Source organism: Megalops cyprinoides, chromosome 18, assembly GCF_013368585.1.
Source record: "Megalops cyprinoides isolate fMegCyp1 chromosome 18, fMegCyp1.pri, whole genome shotgun sequence".
Lineage (NCBI taxonomy): Eukaryota > Metazoa > Chordata > Actinopteri > Elopiformes > Megalopidae > Megalops > Megalops cyprinoides.
Genome location: NC_050600.1, coordinates 820212 through 838002, shown reverse-complemented (window position 1 = coordinate 838002; position 17791 = coordinate 820212). Strand labels below are relative to the sequence as shown.

Here is a 17791-nt window from a genome sequence, read left to right as displayed (position 1 = left end):
GTCTTCACAGCATCTCGGTGTATGAACGGCTTTACACTGTAGGGTGTGAAATACCAATTTTCTCTACTGTATTTCCTCCTTAACCCTTTAGCCTTTCATAGACTCTAGAGGCAGCGGGTTCCGTCTGTTGGAAGCGTATTTCTTATTCCTGGCGTGCCACTGCATCCAGGCATTTAACTGAAGTTAGGTTCATGCTCGGCGCTTTCAGAGACGGTTACTACTACGCACTTCCTGCATTGGTAGCGGGAGATAATAAATAGGCTGCAGTGCATTAAATGTGCGTTCTTCTCGCATGAATACTGCGCCACTGTGCTCGCCAGGACACCTTACTGCAAGCTGTAAGCGAGCCCAACCTGATAGTTATCATGAACAGACTGCTTGACTTTGACACGGAGGTTTTAAACAGCATTAGAATAGGGATAAGTGTGTCCGGTGTTATGATCATGCTTTTGGCGTTTCTTGTATATGCTGAAATATTTGTCATAAGCCAAGTACTCAGTAATAATAGCAAAGTGTCTGAGGTAGTGTTTAAGAGCTGCCCAAAGCGCTCACACGCCGTTATAGTAGTGTCTCATTAAGTGTATCAGTGGCGGAAATTCTTTCATTAAACACGTGTATTTTCCAGGTAGCACAGGTCTCTTCTGCAGTGAGGTCATTGTAAAAACACCTCTCTCATTTAAAAAATACCGTTAATTAAGCAACGTTTCTCTCTTCTGCGGTGAAGAGCAGGCTGGAACAGCGCTCTGGTGGTGTGTCAGTGAGCACAGTCACTAAGGGGTTCAGGTTGTGGCCAGAGGGTTATTGGGTCAAATCCTGCAAAGAGCATAACCTGAACTGCTTCTGTGAATACCCAGCCGTATTTTTGGATAAGGAATCTAATCTCTGCTACTTCAGTGTATAATGAAAAGCATCAGGACGCATGCACCATCACTGACCTGGGAACAGCAGCAGGAGAAACACACTGTGCTCCATGTCTTCAGGCTGTGAGGATCAGAGACATTCGATTCAGTGCTGTTATTCTTTTAACACTTTCACACATGCTGCAGTAGCTATGTCATTTACCTCTACATATAGCACATAAAGGCAGCTGCTTTACATTTAAGCTGTTCCTTCATTCCAGACTACTTTATTGTGGTATGTCTGTAGTGTATAGTGTATATAGTGTGTCTATAGTGTACCAGCTTCCAGGTGCAAAGGGGGAATCTCTCTTTTGCTCGTTTCTTTTGTACTCTGAGAGTCTCCAAATACATCAACACAACCATCTTTAAGGGAAAGCAGCATTTATGAATGGGAAAGTGTCATAAAACATTTTCTGTCAATTGTTTTTTTAGATGATATATATCTCTGACACCTTATAAGGCATATCTTACAATATATTTTATCATTTTTACAGAACCCTGTGCACTGAAGTCTCTATAATATTGAAGATTCAAAGCAGCGTTGTTTTAGCCAGTAACTCCAATGCTACTTTGTCCCCATTCTGACTCATAAAACAGACTGAAGTGGAAGATCCTACCTGCTGAATATGATCGTGTCTCTCTCTCCTTCCTTTCAGTCTCTCCTCTCTGTCCCTCTTTCCCTCTTTGTATCCATCTCTGCTACATAGACACATGCAGTTCCTCAATTATTTGCATGGATTTTGAATTTTTTATGACTGAAACAGAGATATGTTCGTCCTCTCTCCTTCTGTTTTTAGGATTCACATGAAATATGCAAAATTGCATAATTTTCTTTGATAGAGAACCACAGTGTAATGTTAGTGTGTAATTATGAATACTGAACCCAGACAGAAAAGGACAGTTAATAGACAGTAAGCATACAGTCAGTGAAGCTGTTCAGTGTGAAAATACCTGTGTTTAATGCATGCAGGTAAATTGTTTTGCAGATTGACCATGTTTATTCCTCGGTCAGGCTGCTTCACAGGCAGCAATGTGAACGTGACCAAAATTAAAAACCACAGAAGCCCCTTCTTACTTTCCTGTGTTTGATATAATCCACATCCTTGTTACCACTTTATCTTTGAAAACCCTCCAAACGCAATGCACAAGTTTACAAATGTGGGGGGAGTTCAGGTAAAACTGAATTTCACATACGTGTGTGTGTGTGTGTGTGTGTGTGTGAGAGAGAGAGAGAGCATGTTGATGAGTGAGATTGTGATTGTGTGTGTTGGTGTGGTGTTAGAGGGAGCATGTGTGTATATGTGTAAGCGTGTGTGTGTCTGTGAGAGAGACAGAGAAAGAGAGTAGATGGATTCTACAGCAGACAGGCTGAAAAGAGAAGCATAAGCAGGCCAGAAACAGTGTGTAGAACATTGAGCCCATGGTGGAGTTCAGGGCTTTTCAGTTATGTTTTAAGGTTCTGAATGAAAGGTCACTGGGGTATGGTTAGGCTTAGCTATGGTGGTCCGACTGGACAGCTCTGTGATATTGTATCTTTCAGTGCCTGTATCTGCCTCGTTAATCTGTATATATTATTTTTAATAATGTAATAGCAGGATTTCCTGGTTCCTGAACACTGTGACACTGAACTTCTCTTTGTCTCCCTTTCTGCTTCATAGCAGCTGTGGTTTTTCCACGAATTTCGGAAAAGTTGATTTGCATTAATGATATCTGTGTCTCCAGCTGGTTTTTGTTTTGCTTGGCTGTCACCAAAAAAACAGATGCCAGTTTCACTCAGGTCTCTGACACTTTCCCCAGGCCTCCACACAAAGTTAATAGCCTGCAGCCATGTTTCTGAGCATATATTTAGCTGTAGATATACTTCTGATAGAGCAGTTATGCTATGGCTATATTTCTGATAGAGCAGTTATTATGTTATGACTATATTTCTGATAGAGCAGTTATTATACTATGGCTACATTTCTGATAGAGCAGTTATTATACTATGGCTATATTTCTGATAGAGCAGTTATTATACTATGGCTACATTTCTGATAGAGCAGTCAGACAGTTAGAGCATAGTTATTGTGAATCTATGTGGTGTAGTTTGATCAGTAAGGACTAAATAAACCAAGACTGACACACTATAGACAGTCCGGCTGCTGGATTTCCAGCACTCCCTCAGAGCCATGGGGCAATGTGGGCCTCCCTCAGCGGAGTGGAAGGGAAATGGGCTCACTTCTTTATTCAAGCTCTTTCCTTTGTTTGGACCATGCCTGGTATTTCTGCCTCTTCCTCACTCCTAATTCTCTGCACCCCCTCTGACTGTCAGATGATTTCACTGATCATTAGCTGCCTGTCTCTAACCCCACCTGCACCTACACCTGCAGCCTGTCTCTAACCCCACCTGCACCTACACCTGCAGCCTGCCTCTAACCCCACCTGCACCTACACCTGCAGCCTGCCTCTAACCCCACCTGCACGTCCACCTGCAGCCTGCCTCTAACCCCACCTGCACGTCCACCTGCAGCCTGCCTCTAACCCCATCTACACCTACACCTGCAGCCTGTCTCTAACCCCACCTGCAGCCTGCCTCTAACCCCACCTGCACGTCCACCTGCAGCCTGCCTCTAACCCCACCTGCACGTCCACCTGCAGCCTGCCTCTAACCCCACCTGCACCTACACCTGCAGCCTGCCTCTAACCCCACCTGCAGCCTGCCTCTAACCCCACCTGTAGCCTGCCTCTAACCCCACCTGCAGCCTGCCTCTAACCCCACCTGTAGCCTGCCTCTAACCCCACCTGCAGCCTGCCTCTAACCCCACCTGTAGTCCTGCCTCTAACCCCACCTGCAGCCTGTCTCTAACCCCACCTGCAGCCTGTCTCTAACCCCACCTGCACCTCCACCTGCAGCCTGCCTCTAACCCCACCTGTAGCCTGCCTCTAACCCCACCTGTAGCCTGCCTCTAACTCCACCTGTAGCCTGCCTCTAACCCCACCTGTAGTCCTGCCTCTAACCCCACCTGCAGCCTGTCTCTAACCCCACCTGCACCTCCACCTGCAGCCTGCCTCTAACCCCACCTGCACCTCCACCTGCAGCCTGCCTCTAACCCCACCTGCAGCCTGCCTCTAACCCCACCTGTAGCTCCACCTGTAGACCCTCTGCTGTGTGCTGGGCAGCAGGTAGAATAGCTGTCACATTTAAGGGCTTATTTAAGCGAAGTTCTGCTTTCAGAGCCAGTGGACAGATAACACATACAAAACATCAACAACACAGCACTTAACATAATTTAACATAATTTTATTCAAATAACAAATAACTTTTTGTTTTACTGATACACAACAGACTGATTAAGCAATACCATTCAAAACCCTCCAAGGTTATATCACATTATACCTTACTCTGTAGCCCTGTGCTGCAGATCTTCTAACATAGAGATAAACTGCATTATTCATCTGTCCTGTACATGCAGCAAAAGTATTGTAAGAAAATGCATGTCCAGCCATACAAAACAAACATCATGAAAACAATACTGTGGATATATTCTAAAATAATGAACAATGTTACCCAACACCTTCAACATCTTCCTGTTTACCCCACACACATACAGCACTGAGAGTTAGGCTCTTTACCCCATACCTATACAGCACTGAGAGTTAGGCTCTTTACCCCACACCTATACAGCACTGAGAGTTAGACCCTTTACCCCATACCTATACAGCACTGAGAGTTACACCCTTTACCCCATACCTATACAGCACTGAGAGTTAGGCTCTTTACCCCATACCTATACAGCACTGAGAGTTATACCCTTTACTCCATACCTATACAGCACTGAGAGTTAGGCCCTTTACCCCATACCTATAAAGCACTGAGAGTTAGACCCTTTACCCCATACCTATACAGCACTGAGAGTTATACCCTTTACCCCATACCTATACAGCACTGAGAGTTAGGCCTTTTACCCCATACCTATACAGCACTGAGAGTTACACCCTTTACCCCATACCTATACAGCACTGAGAGTTAGGCCTTTTACCCCATAGCCCCATACCTACACAGCGCTGTTATAGACATGAACACAATGACAGACACGAACATCTATGCCATCAAACCTCATTCAACATACACACAGTGACAAAACAGATGCTCAGACCTGGACCTTTTCCACTTTTCTCTTATTGTTTTCTGGTTGTTCTTTTCAATTTTTTGGCAACGTTACATCGAAACAAATGCTTCATTACCATTAACTATCCATCTTACCATGGGACTGTCCTCATGTTCAGGCAGTAGCCACAGCAGTTCCCTGCAGCTCCTCTTGTCCTTAGCAGACGACCAACTTCTCGTTTCTACATGAAAGCTAGCTAGCTAAATGCAGGCATTGCCAAATGAAAAATGATACAGCACTATGACCTTGTTTAAAATAATTTAAAAAAAAATATCTAAAATGCATTCCCCATCATCTCTAATTTAACAAAAGCACAGGCTTGGGTCAGCTCAGGCAGCAGGGGAAAGGTAGGCCTCCCCATTCAGTCATGATTTCCTCATCACATCAACTCTTGAAAAAACAGAATCTCAAAGTTCTACATGTAATGGTAATTTTATTTTCTGACAGTTCTTTAGATAATTCTGTGTTCAGCTAGATGCTAGCAAGCTCATCAATTGGCTAGATAGTTATCTTTTTTAAAAGCTAGTTAAAAGTGGCTGAGCTCTGAGCACTACATAATGTGTTTTAAAATTGACTGAGTGTGCTAGTCATCTTACGAATTAGATAGGAAGTAGGATTACTTGAGTTGCAAGTTGGTTACAATTACAAGTTGGTTTTATTTTCAGACAGCTTACAAATTAACTTGTTAACGGACTAGCTTGCCCAGATTTAACAGACATACTGTGTCCCTGGCCTGATATGCAAAGATTCACCATTTACAGGCTATGAAGGCTAAAGTTACACTGAATAATTTAAGAAACATGGGTAGGTTCACTTTAGAATAACGCTTGTTCAGTTTCTGTGAGGTGATGTGACACAAATTTTAACATAAATAATTTAATGGTAGCGTTGTTTTTTCAAATGTTACTGCTGATCTATAAAGAATAAGTAGACATGTGATCGTTCTTTTGTCACTGAAAGAATTTTTGTGAATTATGTACAAATGAAGAACTATCAGGCTCCTGTACTCTATTTTAAATGTTTCTCAAAATATTACCCAATATGATACAATATTTTTTTATTAGTAATTTTTGTATTAGTGAGAACACCACTGCTGCTGTGAAAATTAATTGCTGTGTAAATTAGTTGTATATTACTAAGACATCAACTTATACATCTTCATATTAATGTATGAGAAACAGCATGCATGCGAGGCAGTTAGTGAGGCTCTACATCTCCATGTGCACCTGCAGATTACAGCATTGTGTGAGAGAGAGCTGTTACTGTGTTTGTAAACCTCCATATTCACACACAGCTCATGAGGGAGTAATCAGTGCAGTAAGAGTCAGAGCTCCTCATCCTGCAGGAGATCCTGCAGCTTGTTGTGAGGAGGTCTCTGTCCCAGACTCACCTGTAGCATTGCTGCAGATGAAGTTCAGCTCCTCAGTTTCGGGCAGGCTGACCCACTGACGCCCCCCTCCTGATTCTACTGCCCCCGTGTTCCCACACTCCCCGGTACCGTTCCCCGGAGCCCAGTTCTGGTAGCAGACGCCCTCCCCGCTGACCCAGAACCAGAAGTGCAGGACGCAGGTGTAGCGCAGGCCCAGCCACACGTAAGGCGTGGAGGCCGTCTGAGCCCTCCTCTCCACCCAGTGCTGGAGCTGCTCTGTGGACACGGAGACCAGGTCTACATGGTGCTGTCTGCAGTAGCTCAGGGCTTCATTCCAGCTCTTATTCTCACGGACCAGGATCAGATTATCTGGGAGAGAGAAAACACCACTATCTGTGCAACAGACTGAAACAGAACAGAGACCAACTCACTGCTATAGCCAAAATACTAACTCACGGCTGTAGATAAACTCACTGCTGTAGCAGAAGAAAGGAAGTCTCTCATTGCAGGCAGCATCTCTCCATCCTCCTCTTTCAGTCCCTTTTAACTGCACTTGAGCACAGCTCTCCTGCCCTCCTGCATTATTAGGTTCTCCTGAACTCCAGTTGCGGAATGAAGAGTTCTCCTGGTAGGACCACTTCCAGGAGTCTCTGTACAGGCCGATCCACACCCATGTACCGTCTGGTATCAAGCACCTTACCTCCTCGTTCTCAGTCTGGTTCCTCACACTGACCAGGTCTGTGTGTTTCTCTCTGCAGTATCTCTGAGCTTCAGTCCAATTCTTGCTACTTTCGTTAATCCGTATGTAACTCTGGTTACTGCGCTCTCCACCTGCTGAAACCCAGGAATACTTAACCATAACTCTGCAGTCATAATATGTACAGTATATGTGTGTGTGTGTGTGACTCATGTGGACAGACAGGCAGCAGTGAGGTGCAGTAGTGAGGAGCAGGGTTTGCCAACAAAAATTTGCTGGTTTGATTCCCCTATGGGACACTGCTGTTCAGTATTTAACCCACAACTGCCCCAATAAATCCAGCTGTGTGAATGAAAATGTGTGCCTGTGTGTGTGTGTGTGTGTGTGTGAATATATGTGTTTATTCCTTTATGTGTGTGTGTGCATATGAATATATGTGTTTATTCTTCTGTGTGCGTGTGGATGTGTAGATACATGCATCAGAAACTATTTCCAGGTTGCATTGCAATTCCAGCGACAGACACAGAATGAGACATCAGCAGAGGGCAGCAGTGCTACAGATCCGCCAGCAGAGGGCAGCAGTGTTACAGATCCGCCAGCAGAGGGCAGCAGTGTTACAGATCCGCCAGCAGAGGGCAGCAGTGTTACAGATCCGTCAGCAGAGGGCAGCAGTGTTACAGATCTGCCAGCAGAGGGCAGCAGTGTTACAGACCTGCCAGCAGAGGGCAGCAGTGCTACAGACCTGCCAGCAGAGGGCAGCAGTGTTACAGATCCGCCAGCAGAGGGCAGCAGTGTTACAGATCCGCCAGCAGAGGGCAGCAGTGTTACAGATCTGCCTGCATAGGGCAGCAGTGCTACAGATCCGCCAGCAGAGGGCAGCAGTGCTACAGATCCTCCTGCAGAGAGCAGCAGTGTTACAGACCTGCCTGCAGAGGGCAGCAGTGTTACAGACCTGCCTGCAGAGGGCAGCAGTGTTACAGATCCGCCAGCAGAGGGCAGCAGTGTTACAGACCTGCCCCCCACTGTAGCTCCTTTTCCACTACAGGAACTGAAGCTGGCAGGAAGCAGGGCTAAAGCCCCCTGACCTTGTTACTGTCTTTTCCAGGGCTGAGTAAAGATTAAAGCCTCACCCTTGCTTTATTCATGCCTCCAATCTCAAACACCTCTTTCTCATAATCACAGCCCTGACCCCAAACTACACACCTCCGGGGTTAAAGGGTTAAGTTACGGCCAGACAGTCACCAAGCTCCCCTGCTGGCTAACTGCAGTTTTCTACACATTAGAGATTTCAGCAATAATCAGGGAGTAAACTCTGTTGCCTCGGGGCCACAGCCCCTGACCCCAGGACAGCAAGCTGTGTGTGAAACGCTTCACTCCAAGCACACAGGAAATGGGTAACATCTTAGGGATTACTCAGGCGGGCATCAAACCCTCAACCCTCCCCTGACAGACAGGAATGCTCACCATGATAACAGACGAAGAATCCAGCGTCAGTTGAATCTTCACACGGAAGATCATTCCATTTGCCGCTGTCTCTCATTGCTACACAGTTCTCTCTCCCTCCCTTGTTGTTTGGTTCTCCAGGGTGCCAGTTCCTAAACTCAGTCTCCCCCTGTCTGTAGAAACCTGGGTCCGCCAGAGACCACTGCCACTTCCAGGAGCTTCCCCTCTCCAGTCCTATCCAGGCATATTCTTTAACATCAGCACTGCCTACAGCTTCCATCAGGCTGTTCATTTCCTCTGTGCTGTCTATGGTGGCCAGGTCAGTGTAGTTCTGTCTGCAGTAACTCTGTGCTTCAGTCCAGCTCTTCTCTATGTTCACAAAGTGATACTGATGAGAGAGGCAGGAACACGGTGTGCAGAGCCCTGAGAACACAATCATTAGTGAGCACATCACATCCTCACATCTACATTACATCACATCCTCACATCGACATTACATCACATCCTCACATCTACATTACATCACATCCTCACATCGACATTACATCACATCCTCACATCTACATTACATCACATCCTCACATCTACATTACATCACATCCTCACATCGACATTACATCACATCCTCACATCGACATTACATCACATTTATATCACGACATCAACTTTTACGACCCACCTAACACACCTATGCTTCACTGTCTTTTGGATTGCTTTTCCTTCTCTTTTCTTTCGGCTCTGAGGAGTGAGTACTGTCACTCCTCTGCAGGTGAAAGGGACGTGACCTCACCTGGGACGGGGAGATTGGAGTTCCTGTTGGTATTGGTACTGGATACTGGAACAAGTAGTTCAGCTTCTGTTTTTGGACCAAAGTGTCGGCATTGTTTTGAGGGCCAAAGCATTAATTGTTTTCAGGGACTTTGTACATGTGTGTTCACTCTTCTTTCAGCACAGAGATTTTCTTTTTCTGTTTGTTTTGGGAACTAAAGAAACTAAAGTAACTGAAATACCAGAGATCCAGCATCAGCTCAAGGGGCTCGACAGAATCGCCCCAAGCAGGCTGCCAGTGATTGGCCCTCAGAGAGCGGCCTCCTCCAGGCTCCGCCTCCTGGTTAACCGGCTATGTCACTCGAGGACTGTGAGCCATCTACCTCAGAACCTTTTATTGTATTTTGTTTTTTATTCTTTTTTATCACCTTTATACATCCACAGACAGGCTATGATCTACACTACAGTACTGTGTGTTCTATTTTTTTTTAAAAAAAAGGAAAAACGATAAGTTCCCTATAAGTACTACAAGCTGTACTGAGACACTTTAGGTTATACGTTGTAATTCATTTCACTAATGTAAACACAGAGAACAGAGATGTTGAGACGGCTCTACAGATAATGAGCAGAAATACATGCAGTTACTTTCTTTAATAAACAATGCACCGCATAAATGATATAACATTAATACGGTACAAAGTAATGCTTTGGTGTCACTTCTCATGCAGGAGAGTAGTTGCGATACACAGTGGGGGATAAATGTGTCAGTCTGGACACCCAAAGCGAATTTGCAGATTTCCACTACCAAAAGATGGCTCAGCACTTCACACAAATAACTGGTAACTGTGGGAGTCCAGGTGAGGTCAATGCCAGGTGCGCTACACTGCGCCGGCATTCTGCCAAAGGAAACAGGTAAAATGACCGGGTCTGGGGTCCCTGTAGATCAGGGCCCTTGGTTAAAACCTTCGCTGCGCTTTTGCGAGGTCCATGCATAACTGAAGCTGACGGACTGAAAGCAGGAAAGTGGTGAGCTCAGCCTGCAGTCAGACCTTGCGGCAGCTGCCTAACGCAGTCTGCAGAGCTGAGAGAACGGAGATCACAGATGCTGGAGTGAAGCCATGATGTATTTGGGGACCTGAGTTCTCCGGCAGCCCACGTGAGTTTGCTTAGGAGTTAACATTAACTAAGAAGCATTCTCTGAGGGAGAACTGTACCCTGCATGAGAACACCTTTCAGGCACTCAGTCATCCATTTGGAATAGTATGACTGTATATGACGCTATCCTGAGCCTATACAGTATTTCATACACTCTTGTACATTATGCTTTACCCCATTGCCAGACCTGACCTCAGTACGCTGACACTCACACCATGACACTCTTGCAGCTGAGTGTGAAACTACACGCCCTGGGGTGTAACTACACACCCTGGGGTATAACTACACACTCTGGGGTGTAACTACACAGCCTGGAGTGTAACTACACACCCTGGGGTGTAACTACACAGCCTGGAGTGTAACTACACACCCTGGGGTGTAACTACACAGCCTGGGGTGTAACTACACAGCCTGGGGTGTAACTACACACACTGGGGTATAACTACACAGCCTGGAGTATAACTACACACCCTGGATTATAACTACATGCCCTGGGGTGCAACTACACAGCCTGGAGTATAACTACACAGCCTGGAGTATAACTACACAGCCTGGAGTATAACTACACAGCCTGGAGTATAACTACACGCCCTGGGATGAGGACAGCGTACCCCCAATTCCTGATGGCACAAGCACAGCAGGGGAGTTACTCAGGTAACACCTTTACACGGGCGAAACCCCCGTCTTTCTGCCACACCCATGTCTGGAATGAATTATCCCTGAGGATAATGACCCCCTGTGGGGTCAGTTTTGGGGAGATTGCAACCGTTTCCTATAGTCTTGGCAATCTAACATTTACTGAGGTTTTGCAATTTTATAAAGCAGAATACCTTTTACAAATAAAAAGGTATGTATTTATGTATTTATACAAATATTATGCAGGCCACACAAAACTGCATAAAGTCATAGAACTTTACACTAATGAAAACACATCTTATGACCAAACTCCCCTTTGGTTCAGGTTATGTTGCTGAAAACACATGCGCACCATCACTGACCTGGGAACAGCAGCAGGAGAAACACACTGTGCTCCATGTCTTCAGGCTGTGAGGATCAGAGACGTTCGGTTCAGTGCTGTTATTCTTTTAACACTTTCACACATGCTGCAGTAGCTATGTCATTTACCTCTACATTCAGCACATAAAGGCAGCTGCTTTACACATTGCTGCCATCGTCAACACTTCCACTTAACATTACTGTATATTTTTCTACAGTACCTGTGTCCTGAGTCTGCCACACATTACCAGAAGCGCAAAGCAGAAAGAGGTGGAAGATCCTACCTGTTGAAGGTGGGCCAGTGACAGCACTGTGTCTGTCCCTCTGTGTCTGAGTGTCCTCCACTTCTCTCTGTCCCTCTGAGTGTCCTCCACTTCTCTCTGTCCCTCTGAGTGTCTTCCGCTTCTCTCTGTCCCTCTGTCCCACTCCCTCTCCAGCTCCGCTTAACAAACCTCTGCAGCTCCTGGATTCTTTGCATGGATTTTGAATTTGTACAACTGAAGACACACAGATATTCTTCCCCGTTTTGGATCCATATGGAATATGCAAAATTTTTAATTTGTTATCACCTGCCATGATCTCCGTGAAAGAAAAATAGTGTGGTTTTCCGGGCATGGGAGGTGTCATATGCCAGAATCAGGCGTGTTTCACAATGAGTCACTGAGTCTCTGCAGCCATATCAGACCCCGTCACTGAGTCTCTGTGGTCATTTCACAGGCCCAGTCAGTCTCTACATTCATTTCACAGTGGGAGAGACAGCCAGTTAAACAGCTTTACACTCTTAAAGTTGATGTGCAGCCAATTAGGAGGGCAAATGTTACCCCCCACAACAGTGCAAAAAGGAGATGCATCTACACATCCAGATGAGTACTCATTGCGTCAGACAGGCGATGACGTTATGCTAACATGACTCCCAGGTGAGTCCACACGTCTGTGTTCTCACTCTGAAGCACTCTGAGAAGCTTGCCAGGTGCCACATATACACAAACCATTATTGCTGCTATTAACCTACTTATGTTATCCTTGTTAGTATAACTGATGTCAGTGTAATTTGGAAAGGTCAGTACTCAAATTAACCTGTTATTATTGTTTACATGGCAAAGACAATCTGAGCAACCTTCCCTCTTTTTCGTGCATTAGTCAAACATTATGCGGCCGAGATAACTGATGAACTGTCTCAGAAACATGGTCACCAGGTATTTACACAGCTTACAGGCTCCCAACAGCACTGTGTCACTAAAACACTGGTTATCCAGACTTTTGGTCAAACAGCAAATCCCGATGGGAAGGTGACATACATAGCTCACTGGGAACTGTGTGGATTTCCCCCTGTAGTTGCACAAATGCACGAGCTCACAATTAACGATTTTAAATCAAATGTAATTATTTAAAAACATACATTCATACATACATACCACGCAAGCAAGACCAGGGTGACAGTGGCAAGAAAAAACACCCTTCCACACACGGGGTGCACCTCTTAATCTGAGCACAAAATACCTTATAGTCAATAACCATTAGAAACTGAACGTCTGAGAAGCGCCACAACTCTAACTGCCTGATGAAAGCACTGCTTTCTGCAGTTCCCTGAGTGCGTGTGCTCTAGGTCTGGAGTAACTGACTCATGTCTGTGTGTGCGCACCGCGTCCCTCCTCAGCCGCCCGCCTCAGAAGGGAACATCCCACACACGAGGCCAGCGGCTGAACATCGCAGCAGAAAACAACCCATTACTGAACGGCAGCCGTGATATCTGTGCAGCGGGGGATAACGGAGAGCAGGGGGCACACAATTATTTGTAGCTTCATCTACCCGACATGCAAAAAAGATGCAATAGATTCAGTCTCTGGAGCATTATGGCAAAATTGAGGCAGTTGGGTCATTCTGGGCTGTTTTTGTTAATATTTTAAATGTCGAAACATCTTTATACCGGAAATTACTTAACACTAACTCCCTGTAGTTGCCCTTATTATCAGAATATATATAAATTTGGAACGCTTAAATGTGTTATAGGCCCTGCCTTGTGACACTGTGCCCATCAGTGCCAGTAACTGCTTTATTAATCTGAGGTAATGTTACTGTGAGCGTTTCCTGCTTTGAACACCGACACTGTAAACAACACTGTATCGCTTTCTGCTTGGTATGTAAACCAGCTGCTTTTTTTTCCTCCTGATGATTCAACAAAGCTCATTTGCATTAATCTCACACAATAGGTGTGCTCTTATCTACATTTACATGTATTCATTTGGCAGATGCTTTTATCCAAATCTGGTTCATTTCCTTTGGCAAGCAAAACTAGGTCTCTTGTTACTGTTCATTATCCTGCAACTACATTTGTCCTTTATTTCTAGCGATTTTACCGGGTTTTTTTTGACAGTTTTAACAGTTGAGGGATATACTCATACTTAAGGCCTGTTCTGTTGAGGCTGCCAGTGAGCAGAGAGAGGCCGTTCTCTGACACTTGCATTCGGTGTGGGCTAACAGTGTAGTGTACAGCTCTGAACCGCCTTCTCCCGCTTCTCTGGGGCTGCAGCGCTCTCTGTGTGCTTAGGCCCACAGAGCTGGAACACACAGCAAGCGCAAAAACAGCGGACTGAAAAAGACCTGCAGCTGCACCGCCTGCAAAGACCACATCGACCAACCACATACAGGACCCAACGCAGCACAGTGCTGTTTAAATAGTCCGCTTTTGAGCGAGCAACACCTTTAGCTGTGCGTAAAACACCAAAAAGCAGCATCATTTTTTGTACAAAGAACGTCATGTCCCATATCCCACTTTAATTAAATAGTTTGAGACAAACTGGAAACGTGCCACTGACACCCCTGCTGGGGAGAGAGGAGGGGCAGATAAGGAGGGACTTCACCACGACTCTTCAGTTTTTCAGTTTTCTTTCAATTTTATTACAAAAACAAATGCAGGAAATCTGAATTAACAATAGAACAGTCTACAAACCCTGGATAAGAAAACAAAGAGGTATGTTGGAAATGTGTGTGTGTGTGTGTGTGTGTGTGTCTGTCTGTGAACGCGCAGCTGTACGTGTGCCATCAGTACAAAGTGTCTGGCTCCCCCAGTGCCTATAAAAATGATTAAAAAGGATGTAGAAACAGCTACAGCTGACCACGCCCCCCGTCTGAGAGACAGAGCCGTGCCGCGAGACACAGAGCAGCAGGGATTCTCCAGCACGACTCTTATTTCAGGCGAAAGCAAGTGGAAGCGGATCTGCAGGGATCTGCAGGGATCTACAGGGATCTGCAGGGATCTGCAGGGATCTGCAGGGATCTGCAGGGATCTGCGGTCCCTGGAGAAGGGGGGGCGAGAGACAAACTCAGAGAACCCTACGTTAGGCACGCGCACAGACACGCCCACATTTAGACATTATCAAAAAGGTTAGCGGCCAGCTATTAAAGAATATGCACACGCAGCTCCATCTCTAAGAAGCAAAGGATGCTGGGAAAATGGGAGAGAGATGGACCTGCTCTGGCAGTGGGGCAGACGTTCGGGTGGGGAGGGCCGGAGCATTGCTACAGGTGTCATGGCTGCCGTTTACACTGTAGGGGAAACGCTAATGTGAGCGTGACAGTGTGTGTGCCTGCCCACTCCTGTGTGTGTGTGTGTGTGTGTGTGTGTGTGTGTGTGTGTGTGTGTGTGTGTGTGTGTGTGTGTGTGTGTGTGTGTGTGTGTGTGTGTGTGTGTGTGTGTGTGTGTGTCTCTCTCTCTCTCTCTCCTGGCGATGTTGTCTAACGGCTTTTCTTCCTCTTGCTGCTGGGGGGTGGGGCTGATGACCGGCCCTTCCTCTTCCTGTTAGAGCCCTCCTCTGCTTCCTCATAATGACTCTCTCTGTCCGCTGAGAGAGCAACAGAGTTACCACTGACACTATAGCACACTAACACTGCACTGAGAGAGAGGGTTAATACAGTATATACACACTGACACTACAGCACACTAACACCGCACTGAGAGAGAGGGTTAGTACAGTATATACACACTGACACTACAGCACACTAACACCGCACTGAGAGAGAGGGTTAGTACAGTATATACACACTGACACTACAGCACACTAACACCGCACTGAGAGAGAGGGTTAGTACAGTATATACACACTGACACTACAGCACACTAACACCGCACTGAGAGAGAGGGTTAGTACAGTATATACACACTGACACTACAGCACACTAACACCGCACTGAGAGAGAGGGTTAGTACAGTATATACACACTGACACTACAGCACACTAACACTGCACTGAGAGAGAGGGTTAGTACAGTATATAAACACTGGACACTCTTTAGTCCAAAGAGTGTGGGAGTGATGCAGTGATCAGTTCTCACCTTTCCTGGCCTCCTCCTCCAGCTCGTCCCAGTCCTTGCCGCTCTCCTCATCTGACCCCAGAGATGCACTGTATTCTACAGAGAGGGAAAGAGAAAGAATGCAATTTAAACATTAATAATTACATTACATCATTACAAAGCAGAAAAAAGAACCCCATAACTCACAGTGAAAAGAAAACACAATTTCCAAATATCACGAATATTTATTATTATTATATTATTTATATTAATATTTCCTCTCAGAAGCATCAGTAACACACCATGTTTCTCTAGATGTCAGCATGGCTTTCTCTGGTGAGCAGTGAACGGCCGGTCTCTAGCTGTGATGTGGGGAGAGCTGTACAGGCCCAGCCTACCTCTGGCTCTCAGCCGTATGTCAGCTTACAGTGCAGCTCAGGCTAAATTAGAGCTTGGGCGTCATCCTCGACAGCAACCTGGACTTTAAGGAGTACATTGCTCGCACGTCACGGGGCTGCCGATTCCTCCTCCACAACATCAGGAGGATTCGTCCGTTCCTGACAACATACGCGACGCAGCTCCTTATCCAGGCCACAGTTCTCCCTCGCCTGGACTACTGCAACGCTCTCCTCGCAGGCCTCCCAGCCTGTATCACTCAGCCTCTCCAGCTCATCCAGAACGCAACTGCCCGACTAATCTTCAACCTCCCCAAATTCTCCGATGTTACTCCCCTGCTTAAATCCCTCCACTGGCTTCCTGTCGCTGCCAGGATCAGATTCAAGACCCTGACCCTCGCCTTCTCTGCAATCAACAGGACAGCCCCTGCCTACCTCCAAGAACTCATCCAGCCCTACACACCAGCCCGACCCCTGCACTCAGCAGCAACTGGACGCCTCGCTCCTTGCATGGTCAAGGCAGGAGGTGCTCGTTCTGCCGGACATCGGCGTTTCACCTACATCGCTCCCCAGTGGTGGAACCAACTCCCTGTCCCGCTACGGACAGCTCCTTCACCCCATTCCTTCAGATGGGGCCTGAAGACGCACCTCTTCAGACTCTACCTGGACCCCCCCCCCCCCCAACCCCCCGCCCCCCCGCCAATCAGTGCTGTTGTAAATTGCTGTGCTTTTTATATTGCTTCTTGTTGCCGCCTTTACCCTGACGCTCATTGCACCGTTTGAAGATGTTGAAGTTTGCTGTTTGAAGGTGTATCGTATTAGTTGCCCGATACGCTGTATTTGTACAAATCTGATAGTACTGTGTCCTCAAACAGACCTTGCTCTCAGCTGAGAACTGCCTCATTGTGGAACTGTACACATCCTGTCCCCGTACTGTCGCTGTACTTACTGTATGCAGTTTTGTAAGTCGCTTTGGATAAAAGTGTCTGCTAAATAAATAAATGTAAATGTAAATTAACAACCACTTTCAAACACCTTCTGACAGACAGGCAACAGCTTCTCACTGGAGTTTCAGTATGAACAGTCTTAGAAACTGGAAAATTCTCCGTTCCTTCGAGGACAGAGAGCATGCTGGGTAATGACAAGCTCAAATGTAGAGACTGAAAGGCTCCCATGTAGTGACTGAAAGGCTCCCATGTAGAGACTGAAAGGCTCCCATGTAGAGACTGAAAGGCTCCCATGTAGAGACTGAAAGGCTCCCATGTAGAGACTGAAAGGCTCCCATGTAGAGACTGAAAGGCTCCCATGTACGCTCTTAAAGCTCTATTGTCATTTAGAGTGCTCACACGGTCACTCCACCCACACGCCCCACTGCAGCCCGGTGCAAAGCCTACTGATGAGCCACTCAAATCAGACCAGTATCAGCGTTAGAAGTACGAGTGTGTTACCAGAGTCCTCGGTCTCAGAGGAGTAGTCTTCATCGCTGTCCTCCTCCTCCTCCTCGTCCTCCTCTGCTGACGGGTTGAAGGTCTCGTCCTCCATCTCAGACTCTGACTCTTCACCTTCATCTCCACTCCCCTGGGAGAAGAGCAAAGCCCTCATACCCACATCCCTGAAACCTGCCATATTAG

General features: G+C 46.3%; 2 protein-coding genes across 2 annotated transcripts in view; both read right to left on the bottom strand.

Moving 5' to 3' along the window:
* Window positions 1-6381: 6381 nt before the first annotated feature.
* Window positions 6382-11514, bottom strand: LOC118793506 (macrophage mannose receptor 1-like). Its single transcript, XM_036551726.1, has 4 exons — window positions 11478-11514; window positions 11091-11099; window positions 8740-8979; window positions 6382-6785 (listed from the first exon to the last, which is right to left on the bottom strand). Exons 1-4 carry the CDS (start codon window positions 11512-11514, stop codon window positions 6382-6384), a joined length of 690 nt encoding a protein of 229 aa, XP_036407619.1.
* A 3625-nt stretch (window positions 11515-15139) lies between these two features.
* The window catches only part of LOC118793091 (FACT complex subunit SPT16-like), a 15598-nt gene continuing 12946 nt past the window's right edge, over window positions 15140-17791 (bottom strand). Inside the window, exons 22-24 of the mRNA XM_036551084.1 lie at window positions 17609-17738; window positions 15808-15882; window positions 15140-15317 (exon numbers count right to left, since the gene is read on the bottom strand). Coding sequence (XP_036406977.1) covers window positions 15211-15317; window positions 15808-15882; window positions 17609-17738 — 312 coding nt within the window. The 3' untranslated portion in view covers window positions 15140-15210. The remainder of the gene's footprint in view (window positions 15318-15807; window positions 15883-17608; window positions 17739-17791) is intronic.

Excerpts from the sequence above, each read along its gene's own strand:
- LOC118793506 (XM_036551726.1), bottom strand. The coding sequence starts at position 11,514 with ATGGAGCACAGTGTGTTTCTCCTGCTGCTGTTCCCAG. Across the intron at positions 6,786-8,739 it reads GTGGTCTCTGGCGGACCCAG|ATAATCTGATCCTGGTCCGT; the intron begins GTTTCTACAGAC and ends TCTCTCTCCCAG.